At 40.8% G+C, this 12312-nt stretch overlaps 1 protein-coding gene across 2 annotated transcripts in view; it reads right to left on the bottom strand.

The window, feature by feature from the left end:
• Positions 1-217: 217 nt before the first annotated feature.
• LOC125239368 overlaps positions 218-12312 on the bottom strand; it is a 64804-nt gene continuing 52709 nt past the window's right edge. The window contains exons 3-5 of one of the 2 annotated variants that reach the window (XM_048146929.1): positions 8983-9104; positions 6251-6345; positions 218-4014 (exon numbers count right to left, since the gene is read on the bottom strand). In XM_048146929.1, the coding sequence (XP_048002886.1) occupies positions 1157-4014; positions 6251-6345; positions 8983-9104 (3075 nt within the window). In that variant the 3' untranslated portion in view covers positions 218-1156. Of the gene's footprint in view, positions 4015-6250; positions 6347-8982; positions 9105-12312 lie in introns of both variants that reach the window. The other variant, XM_048146930.1, reaches the window with a different exon arrangement.

Genomic DNA, 12312 nt, shown 5'->3' with positions numbered 1-12312 from the left:
CCAATAAGGTCTAGTTACCCTTCGGGTTGGAAGGTCAGATGGCAGTCGCTTTCGTAAAAACTATTGCCTACGCCAAATCTTGGGATTAGTTGTCAAAGTGGACTCCTCCCATGAGCCGTGGCAAATGCCGGGATAACGCAAGGAGGATGATGGTAGTCCACCCGATTGAATGGTCATTGATCAAATCTCAGGAATTAAGAAATAAAACAATAGTATGTACTGTACATTTCCTTTAATCTTAAAGAAATACATTTGTACTACCGTACATACAGACATCCACTTACCAAAGATCAATAAATAGTGGAGAGACAAGAAAATACTGAATTGCTTAAAATTAAAACTACAACTAAGGTTAAAGACATAAATAATGATAGTTAAATAATGATCTGAGAAATCTCAAGCAGTTTACAAAGATCTAAAGAAATAGAGCTCTTAAACGGTGGAGTTTTCTCAGATCTGTAATAGATGGCGTTATTAATAAATAAGTTAGATTAAATTCGTTAATTTTAAAATCATTTGAAAAAGATGTCGAATCATTGTTTTAATCCAGACACTTTTTAGAGTGCTTATTTCTAAATATATCCCTTGAAAAAAAAATATCCGTACTAATATTGTAAATTTAAAAGTGTGTGTGTCTGTTTGTTTGTCCGTCTTTAACGGCAAAACGGAACGACGAATTGACGTGATTTTTTAGGCGGAGATAGTTGAAGGGATGGAAAGTGAGATAGGCTAACGCGAGAGAAACCGCGGGCAAAATCTAGTGGTAATTTTTTTTTAAATAATTTACTTTAACAAAGGGATATTTAGAAATCAGCAAACAGATGGCATTTTGATTCCAGTGAGCCTCTTCTGACTTGTGTTTAACTAAACTATCAAAGAAAACAATTTAGAAAGGTATGACTAATTGAAAATACGTGACTTAATCCTGCTTCTGAGCCAAAAGTTATTCTTCGTATTATGGCATCAAAATCACAAATAATTGTCCATCTATTTGCGGACGTGATGTTATTAGATTGTATTATGTCTTGTCATTCATTTTTTTACCAAATCCCTTTCTTTTTTTCTTCTCCCAGCCAAAATCTTTCATTGTTTCTAAGAGTCTTATTAATTCTTTTATCAACTCACTGTTCTACAGACTAGATTCTCCAGACATTACCTACGATTGCTTCTTCTCAATTTTATCGCCAAATTCAGGTTTTTCATACTCCCCTTCGCTTATACTCGTCGCTACTGAGATTTCAGTGACCGGCTCCTGCTTTTCAGTCACTTCAGTTTTCTCGTCAAAATAGATGGCTACATCGTTATCATCGATTTCTTCCACTGGCGCTACTTTATCAACGTTTGGTGGAGGCACTACAATAGTGTGAGTGACCGAGTGGTCAGCTCTTAAATCGCATTCTGTGTGTGGAATGTCTCCTCTATGTCTGTGTATTATTTCACTGTTAAGTATCTGTTTGATGTCTTTATTAGTGCTCTGTATCTCTTGATCAACAGTTACCTGCTTCTCTTGTTTTTGACCTTTTTCTTTTTCTTTGGTTCTATCGATTGGTTCGTAACCAGCAGGCAGGATGAGACCACCAGCGTCTAAATTAGCTAAATCTAAAGTGCTGGCTTGTTCAAAATTGATGTTCTGGTTCTGTACCTTCACTTGCCTAGGTTTCTGAGAAGGCTGTTCAATTGCTTGCAAGATACTTTGCAGCAGACCTTCGGATAGTAATTGCTCGTGAGGAATCGAAGGTTGTCCTTTGCCATTGTGGTCAGCGGAAGACTGTATTTGATACGAATAGCTGTTGCCTTTGCTCTTCTCTCTCTGCCCGAATTGTGATATTTGCCCATTGACTTGATTCAAGCTTTGGCTCGTCGATACAATCTTCTGTTGTAGTTGCTTAGTCTCCTCACTCAAATTCCTGATTTTCTCAGACGTTTGTAAGATTTGCTGCTGCAGACCTTCATGTTTGTAACTATGCTTGCCAGACTCGTCTTTTATAGATTTACCTTTCTGTATGCTTGTCTTTTCCGTCTTTTCACTCTTTATGTTATTGGTTGGAAGAATCGCTTGAACTAATGTGTGAGAGGCAGTGTCTAGGTCTTTAGAATTGTATGAGACTGACTCGCTTCCAGGCACGGGTGTGTTGAACCCGTTCTGAGGCGACATTAAAGTCTGTTGGCTCTTAGATAAGGTCGATCCTAAAGAGCTCAGACTGGCGACGTAGCTGGATGCTAAGTCTGAAGGTATCTTCTCCCCCAATTGAGCCGCTTTAAGAATAGCTTCGTGGTACGGACAGTGTTTCAAAATGGCGGCCGCGTCCAAGTTTGAAAGGTTAGCCAAGATCGTACCGTCTAAAGAAGCTGTTACTGTATTTGTGTTAGAGCCAGAAGCTGTATGGTCGGCAATGGTTCCAAGGGGTGCTGAATAAGAGTCGATAGGAGAGCCATACAGATTGCTAGGTTGCTGTACATGTTGGAAGTTGATAGGGTTCCCGGCATGCGGCAGAGTGAAAAGGCTCGAAGGCTCGATGGATAAGGCAAGGTTTCCAATGCCAAAGTTGCCGATCTGATGATTCGCGTCCTTAACTTCCCTGACAGGTGGAGGGAGATACGCCGGTCCTTGTTTGATATGGTCGATGTTATGGGCATCTTTCACGCGTGTAGTTTGGCCGATGTTTTGGAACAGTCCTTCTGGGACGGAATCCCTAAATTTGATAGGGTGTCGAGGAGAGCTGCCGCCTGAATGTCCGCCGCCGGAGTGACTTCCGTAAGGAATGGGGAGATTCGCTGGCGGTGGGCGCGGGGGAGCTCCATATTGGCTTCCAGGCGGTACTCCATAAACACCTGAAGGCGGAACTAAGCCTTTGGCGCCCTGTTGTCTAATCGAAGCAGGATATGATCCTCCTGACAGGGACTCCACAGGTGGTGCGCCGTAAGTATCAAAAGGCTTATTCTGCGACAGCGGAAGACTTTGAACACCAAGATCATGGCTCGGTTCAGTATAATGCGCTTCAAACACAGTCTTAGATTGATCAATGTGGTTCGAGTCTCCACCGACAATAGCGTTCAAGTCAATATTAGCTAAGATATCCTGGTGTACGTTGGAGTAGCCTGTAGATATTTGAGCTCCAGATCCATGAGAGAAAGAGTGGCCTGAGTTCACATTTGGGAGCGAATGGCCATCTAAATTCAAATGGATTTCTTGGACAGGCGCTGGCGGTGGCGGTCCGTATTGGTCTCCGATATGATTGTCTACGTTCTCAATAAAAGGTTTGGAGACTCCAGGAATCGGTTTCCATCCATCGTAGAGTACATGAGGGGGAGTAGGCGGGGCGGGGATGCCTGGATGCGGTGGCCTTGGGTTCGGATCAGGTTGGGGAGGACCATAATGTCCGATGCTGCCGATATCTTGAACGACAACTTGCTCGTTAGGTCCCATAGGTCCGATAGCGTGTCCAGGAGGCCCGTAAGTGTCAGATGGGACGGGGAAGTTAGGTTTCAGGTCTAAAGGTAAAGATGGGATGGGGGTTCCGTAGATGGTCGCTGGTAAATCGATGTTTCCGATTCCTGTGCCGAAGTTCTGTGGCAGATTAATCGGTGGCAGCTCAGGTAGCGCTGGCAAAGGTATGTTGTTCACTGGAGCGCCGTAGGTGGTCTGTATTTTAGGCGGTCCATAAACAGGTTTAGGGGGTCCATACATTTGTTTCGGGATGCCGTAAACTGGTTTAGGGAATTGAATTTTCGGTGGTTTGAAAGGTGCTCCATAGGTCTGTTTTGGGGGGCCGTAGGTTTTCTTAGGGGGTCCGTAGACGGGTTTGGGGGGTCCGTATATTTGTTTAGGGGGTCCGTAGGTTTGTTTGGGGGGTCCGTAGATGGGCTGAGGTTTGCGCACGGGGGGCGGGGGTCCCTCGTAGCCCTGGCTGGGGAAGACGATGGGCTGAGGGGGTCCGTAGGCGCCAGGTGGGGTGTCGAAGACGTTGTTCTGGAAGTCCTGCTGCTGGAATACGGGCGCTGGGTGCTGGAGACCTGGAATCACATGAAGGAGGATGTTAAATGTATGATGAGTAAGTTATATCTGATAATATTATCGTGAACATTCCTATGTTTTTTCGAGAGCTCAGTGCAATTATAGAGGTAGTGAGGGGAAAAGTTTTGTGTTAGGTACACTCGGGTGCAAATGTATTTTACTTCTCGTGTGTTAAGAAACTCGCAAGTTCAGGATTCTATTCTCGAACCACTCGCTTCGCTCGTGGTTCAACTGTAGAATCCTTTCCCTTGCTCGTTTTTCGATTCCACACTCGGCGTTAAAATACAACTTTGCCCCATTGTATAACAAATAACTATTTTCTACTGCCGAGCTGTTATTCGTCATTTACAGGGTCGTGCATAGATCTTTAAAACCCTTCATAAAAATCTATTCCCCAAAGCCAGCGCCCGCCGACTTCCGCGCACGCGCGCAGTAACGAAAAATTTGAAAACTCATTGTTTGGCTCTGTAACCAAGGCAACGCATTGTTGTAACGATACTGCGCGTGCGTAGTAAGCCTGCGGGGGACGGCTTTAGACAGCTGCGCTGGCAGTGCAAAATACAGGAAACAGTGTGAATTTCACGAAAGTTATTCTAGAAAACTATTTAAAAACTAAATGCATGGTCGTAGAAAAAGTATTGTATTGTATGCAACGGTGCACGGTGTTTAACTGAGTCAAAAAATACTCGTGGCGTCTTTGTTAATAATTTTAGGCTTCGCCTCAAATTGTTACCCACACCACTCGTCTTTTTTGACCTCCTTTAAACGCCTGTTGCATAAAATACTATTGGGTTGTGGGTATACAATAATCATAATCCATACTAATATTATAAATGGGAAAGTGTGTGTGTCTGTTTGTTTGTCCGTCTGTCACGGCAAAACGGATCGATGAATTGCCGTGATTTTTTAGGTGGAGATAGTTGAAGGGATGGAGAGTGACATAGGCTACTATGTGTCTCTCCAACGCGAGCAAAGCCGCCGGCAAAAGCTAGTATATTTATGAATACTTAAAGATATTTCCGGTAAGCTGGGATTCGAACCCAGGTCATCGCTTGCAGGCAAGGTTAGGCACTAGTCCCATCAAAAGCGAGTAAGCAATGGACTATCGGCGATAGAATAGTATTTTATATGGATGTACCGACTAGTCGCCGACTAGTCGGGAAAGCCGACTATCCGGCCACATTTGTAGTCGGCGATTAGTCGGCGACTAGTCGGCAAAAAGGCCGATTAGTCGGCCCCTTATAAATGATAGAAAAACAGGACAAAAATAAGTTAACAGCAGAAATAGTTGTATTATGTACCTATTGGTTATGCCTTTGTTAGTCAAAACAAGAAATATCTGTGATCATTACAAAAATAAATTGCCCTCATTAAAATTCGAACCTATGACTGTCGGTTTCATAACCAGGATCAATACCCACCACGCCAAACCAATTGATAAAAAAGGAAAAATTTCTCATAGAACTTTGCACCTGTAAAAATAATGAAAATTACGATTGAATAAACATTCTGGTGATTTTAGTCGAAAATTATGTTCTGGCCGACTAGCCGACTAATCGGCCACCCAACCGCCGACTAGTCGGTAGTCGGCCTAGTCGGCCAAATCAATAGTCGGTACATCCCTAGTATTTTATGCAACAGGCGTTTAAAGGAGGTCAAAAAAGACGAGTGACGTAGTAACAATTTGAGGCAAAGCCGAAAATTGTTATTAAGACGCCACGAGTATTTTTGGATTCAGTTAAATACCGTTGCATACAATATTTTTTCTACGACCATGCACTTAGTTTTTAATAGTTTTCTTGAATAACTTTCGTGAAATTCACACTGTTTCCTGTATTTTGACGAAAAGGTTTGCACTGTCAGCTCAGCTGCCCAATGTCTTCCCGCGCACGCGCGCAGTATTGTTATAACAATGCGTTGCCATGGTTACAGAGCCAAACAATGCGTTTTCAGTTTTTTCGATACTGCGCGCATGCGCGGAAAGCCGGCGGGCGCTGGCTTTGGGGAATAGACTTTTATGCAGGGTTTTAAAGATCTATGCACGACCCTGTAAATGACGAATAACAGTTCGGGAGTAGAAAAACAAACAAAAGATGTCACTCCCGTATAAAACAGAGCCTCTTTTATTTACACGAGAGCGCGTCTATTTTTTGTTTGTTTCTATAGCTCATCCATTGCCTCGCTTTTGGTGTGTGTGCCTGGCCCCTATTAGATAATCAAAGTAAATATATTCACCATTGGAGTTATCTCTCGGGGGTCCATAGGCGTCGGCAGGCAGCGGCTCTCCGTAAGAGTTTGATAACGATGCCTCGCGCTTCTGAGCCTGTGCACCTGAAAGTTAGACAAATGTTTTCATTCATTTATTCAATATGGCAGCCTCGTGGGCCTTTGCCAATGACAAGTGTATTACATAATAAAAAACACCAATGTGTGCATGTAAGTGATTAGGCCTTCACGTTGCACTGGAGGATAGCTGGAGCAGCAGTACAAAGCGTGATGGCGGCCGGGACGAGGAACTGCCGAGTGATGTTCGTAGAATTGGATATTCGCATCTCCAAATGAATTCTTCGTCAACTGCATCCTTTGCGTAGGCTATTTACTGCATAATATCCTATCAAACTTATACATTAAGTAGCAGAATGCAAAAATAAAAAATACGTATTTAGAGAACGATCCGCCATGTTCCATGGATCAATCGAAAGTCCGACAAATGTTTTAGGAGCTACCCATCATACAATCAACTTTTGGATCCTGTCTTATTGACACCGTGTACTATTTGCCATAGAAATCATATTGACATAAAGTTTTAACGCAAAGTTTAAGTTCTAATTTTTTTAATGGAAAGCGAGGAAGCTGAATTTTATTCAGTTATTGCACGAGTTGCAGCTATGGTCCATTTTTTTTTCAAAGTTGTCCACCCCACTTTTTTTTTAACATGGGTATTTTTTACGCAGTTCATACTCAGAAGCGCGAGGCCTTTCGATCCTGATAGGAGAAAAAAAAGTCGAAAGATTTCCATACATTTTTTAAACCTTCCTTTCCGTTACCGCCATACAAAATGTATGAAAAAATGGTAACGGAATGGGAAAAAACCTTGGGACACTTTTTTTTCTCCTATTAGGATTGAAAGAGCTCGCGTTTCTGAGTAGAAAGCACATAAAAAATTCCAAATCCAAAAAAAATGCTACGGATTATGTTGCAAAAAACCAAATGCTTTTTTTCAAGTAAGTAATAAAATTCTTCACCCGAAATTCTTAAAGGTAAAAAGTTTCTAAAATGATTATCTCGAAAACAACAAAAAGTCGGCTATCAATAAGCTGAGGCGTTCAAAGAGCTGCCAGCCGAGCTACAGAGAGGTCGTGAAACAGCTCGAGGAAGCAACCCATTTTCATACCTATTAGAAATGCCATAGAGAGGACTACTGTATATGAACCTAGGAAGGCAACCCTGTGAAGAAAAGAAGGCTCTAGTACTACATATAAGCACTGTAATCAGTACCTGTACAATAGGCTAGTTTCCTATACTTATATTATAAAATAGTTTAGGCAGTGCAGGAAATAAAGCACCACATAATGGGCTAGTTTCCTACTAGTCAAATCAGCTTCTTTTTATTAACTGTCAAAACGATTTGCTAATATGGAATTACTATGAAATACTGAGGAGTGACGTCACGGTCAATTCATTCACTTTATATGTTTTTCTTTGACTTGTTAAATATAAATTATGTTTAAACATGACTACTGTCCATATTTTTCGTCTAATTATGTGGTTCTTTATTTTGTGCACTGCATAAAATATTTTATTTTAAGTATAGGAAACTATCCTATTAGAAGAAAAATATGGACAGTAGTATGTTTAAACATAATTTATATTTAATAAGTCAAAGAGAAAGATATAAAGTAAATGAATTGACCGTGAAGTCACTCCTCAGTATTTCATAGCAATTCCATATTAGCAAATCGTTTTGACAGTTCTTAAAAAGAAGCTGATTTGACTAGTAGGAAACTAGAAGCACTGTAAGCAGTACCTGTACAATGGGATACCCCCATTTGCCAGAATATCATTTGCCATAATTTTATTTGCCACCATATTCAACAATCATAATATTGTTTCTCATAACATCTTATGCCATAATCATTGTTTACTATATTAATCAAGTGCCAGAAACTTTGTTTCCCATAAAGTCAGTTTCCATAATGTCATTTGTCAGAATCATCGAAATCAGTAATTACCACATTCCATACCATCATTTGTCATCCAAATTAGCGACCAGAAAAGTCAATTTCCATAATGTGATTTGGCAGAATCATCAATATGAATCATAAATTCGTAATTATCACAGAGACGACACTACTAGAAGCACTAGAGAATGAAACTGCTATCAGAAAGTAGATTAGGTTAGGTTAGAACTGTGACCCCCTGGAAAATAAAACTGCTATCAGAAAGTAGGTTAGGTTAGGTTAGAACTGTGACCCCCTGGAAAATGAAACTGCTTGAAAAGTAGGTTAGGTTAGGTTAGAACTGTGACCCCTTGGAAAATGAAACTGCTATCAGAAAGTAGGTTAGGTTAGGTTAGAACTGTGACCCCCTGGAAAATAAAACTGCTATCAGAAAGTAGGTTAGGTTAGGTTAGAACTGTGACCCCTGGAAAATGAAACTGCTATCAGAAAGTAGGTTAGTTTAGGTTAGAACTGTGACCCCCTGGAAAATGAAACTGGCAATGGCAATAATTGCTTATGGCGTTTGAATATTATATTAAACCATATTATTGCACTTAATAATATGGCCAATATGGCTAACAAATAGTATGGCATTGTATGATTATGGAAGGTAATGTTCAGATAAACAACCAGTATGTCATACAATTTTTATGGTAAACAAATCATTCGGGCAAATGAAATTCAGGCAAGTTAGATTCGGGCATATGAATATTATGTTAAATGGCTGTCGGGCAAACAATAGACAACCCTGTACAATTACCTGACTGCGTCGCTTCAGCCACTAGGTCTTGCTCGCTGTCTTTCGCCACGAGGCCGGGGGGAGTGTCTTCTGCCAATGACAGTGAGATGAGACACCAGAGGAGCAGCGTCTGGAAGAGAAGACACGGGTTAGTAATTGACAGTGGGGACAGACTATAGCTAGAACCGTTTTTTTCGTGTTTTCGAATCTAGATCTAGAGCAGAGCCCAACTGGGGAAGTACCTCCGTCTTACAGAAGACCGCAGCCAAATAGCACTAGACCCTACTCACAGTGTTGTGTTCCTGCTGGTGAGTAAGGCTGCCAGAGCTCAACGAGGGTGTGGTGTGCTGGTGACGGAAGGACTTACGTATAATGTGTTAAGTACACAGCAAAAAGGAGTGTACAAGTTCCAAGGAGGGTTCGGGTTGCCGACGACTCAAAGGACAATAGACGGAACAAATTATACGTAGGTCCTTCCGTCACCAGCACACCGCACCCTCGTTGAGCTCTGGCAGCCTTACTCACCGGCAGGAACACAACACTATGAGTAGGGTCTAGTGCTATTTGGCTGCGGTCTTCTGTAAGGCGGAGGTACTTCCCGAGTTGGGCTCTGCTCTAGATTCGAGCGAGATGATATCCGCTGTGCTGTGCCCTACCACACGAAGCGGAATATCATTCGCTATGCCCTACCTCCTAGAATATTAAACCTTCATCTATTTACTTTTCATTACCTACACAAACAACGAAACCTAGCATTAATACTATTAATATGTAACCGTAATACCACGGCAGGCCATTTAGAGAATTATTTGACGCACAGCTTGGAAAGAAATTATCAACTTTCCTTTTTTATTGAGCAGTTTTGTTTATTTCTGCCTGCGAAACGCTTGCGTGTGTTGATGATGATGATTGTTATAGACCACTTTATACCCAAACCTTTAAATTACCACCATGCCAATATCGCTACGATTATTCAAGAAAGTATTAAGTCCAAAACCACAAGGTTTTATAATTTACTACATTCGAAAACAGAATACAAACTTCTAACCCCCATTTTAGGGAACTGGGGAGGGGGGGGGGGGTAGCCTACGTCACTCTCCATCCCTTCAACTATCTGTCGGCCATTTTCTTGCTATAAGGTTTTTTTTTTAAAACACTAACTTTCCTTAAATTCTCAAGGCTGACTTTTATATATGTACTTAATAGAAAAAACTAAGGATTTGATAATCATCATAACTTTTACCAGACGCTTGAAATTCTCTCTTTGAACTTACCCTAATTTCTTAAGCTACGGCCGGCGCAAATAGTTAGGAAATGATTATCAATTCCTAACAGTATTTTCTAACACATAAAAATCAGCCTTGAGAATTTAAGGAAAGTTACTGTTATTTAAAAAAAACCTGATAGCAAACAAAAGGTCGACGGGCCAACTAATGTCACCTTAATATACATACATACATACAATCACGCCTGTATCCCATAAAGGGGTAGGCAGAGCACATGACTACTCAGGTTTCAGTGCTACTCTTGGCAAAAAGGGGTTGAAATAAAACGAAATTGTGACATTGCAGTGACAGGTTGCCAGCCTTTCGCCTACGCCACAATTGAACCCATATCCCACAGTCGACTTCTACGACACCCACGGGAAGAAAGGGGGTGGTGAAATTCTTAACCCGTCACCACACCTTAATATGCAGACATTAAACGCCGATACGAACTCTACGTTATCCCAAAGTCTCATCCTTAAGAAAATGAGGAGAATCTGGCGTCTCTGGGCTCTTAATCCATCAGGAATATTAGTTCAATCAATCAATCAATCAAATTTTTATTTGCTGATAAAACATGATACAATGCATGCAAACATGGTTGTTCTATTATATACCTACCATTCTATTCAATATACTCTATGGTTGTAACGAACATTACATCACTGGTAATGTCAAAATAATAATTAAAATAGAAATAGATTACAATTAGAATAAGAGAAAACAAAGTTATAAAAAGGGAATACGATTAAGAATAAAATAATAATTAGTACATTTCGATACAAGTGCGAAAAAGAGGAAGTTCGAAACGAGTGGCGAATTTCCTCTTCGCACGTGTATCGAACGACGTTTTTCAGTACAGATGGCCCTCCGAAGTTTCGACCTGACATATAATGAACCACTTCTCGCACTAGTGCGTAAAAAAACACCATCTGTACTGAAATAGTACATTACGATACAAGTGCGTAAAAAAGGAAGTGCGAAACGAGTGGCGATAAATTAAAACACGACCGAAGGGAGTGTTTTAAATCGACACGAGTTACGAATTTCCTTTTCGCACGTGTATCGTACGACGTTTTTCAGTACAGATGAGTCTCCGAAGTTTCAACCTGGCATATAATGAACCACTTCTCGAACTAGTGCGTAAAAAAACACCATCTGTACTGAAAAATAATTTAAAAGTCAGGTACTAAGAATAGTTGCATATTGAGAAACTAAGAATGTCAAGATAGAAGAGATACAAAGATAATGTGATGTAGATGACCGATCTGTATGATAAGGTTCTGTACGGATCTGTACGGTAATGACCTTGTATCATAGACCAATGACTAATCTCCATAGAGTACACTCTCGCCGGCAATGAGAACGCAAACTAGATTACAGAGCAGTGCGGGACAAGTTATCTATATATTTTTGTTTATTCATTTGTCAATATATGTTTATTTATTATGTATAAGTAAACTTTACACAAGTTTTACAGTGTCATGAAATCACCAGAGTCAGCTGGGGTTACTAAACTTTTTATGCAGGCCCCCCCCCCTGTTAAAAATTAAATGTACACGCCCCCCTTCCCCCTCCTATAGTAAGCTATTAATAAGGTAATGTAATGTATGCCCTTGTCTTACCAAAGGGAGGCGAGCCCCACAGTTTGAACGTAACTTATTTTATCCATATCATAGGTTCTCCATAATATTTATGCTTATGACCAATTCTCAAGATTCAATTTAAGTAACAAATCTCTCGCTTCGCTTGTGATTTGATTCAATTTTGGAATCTACGCTTGATCAATATCAATCAATTTCAGCACAAATGTTTAACTTTGCCTTTGCACAACTTTGCCCCCGTATAAAACAAGTACATTTCCAAATAGTAAAAGTATTTTTTTTAAACTTGAGGCAAACAAACAGACAAAACGCCTGATGGTAAGCGACCATCGCCGCCCATGGGAACCCGAAACTCCAGAAAGGTTATAGGTGCGTTGCCGGCCTTTAAAATGGTTATAAGTATATATTCTTTTCTTGAGGGCAGAATTAGTTAGTAATAGTAGATTTTACTCAAGTAATTGTCGGCCGA

The sequence above is a fragment of the Leguminivora glycinivorella genome, chromosome 25, assembly GCF_023078275.1.
Source record: "Leguminivora glycinivorella isolate SPB_JAAS2020 chromosome 25, LegGlyc_1.1, whole genome shotgun sequence".
NCBI classification, from domain to species: domain Eukaryota; kingdom Metazoa; phylum Arthropoda; class Insecta; order Lepidoptera; family Tortricidae; genus Leguminivora; species Leguminivora glycinivorella.
The sequence above is the reverse complement of the archived record's forward strand: the minus strand, read 5'-3'. Positions and strand labels throughout refer to the sequence as shown.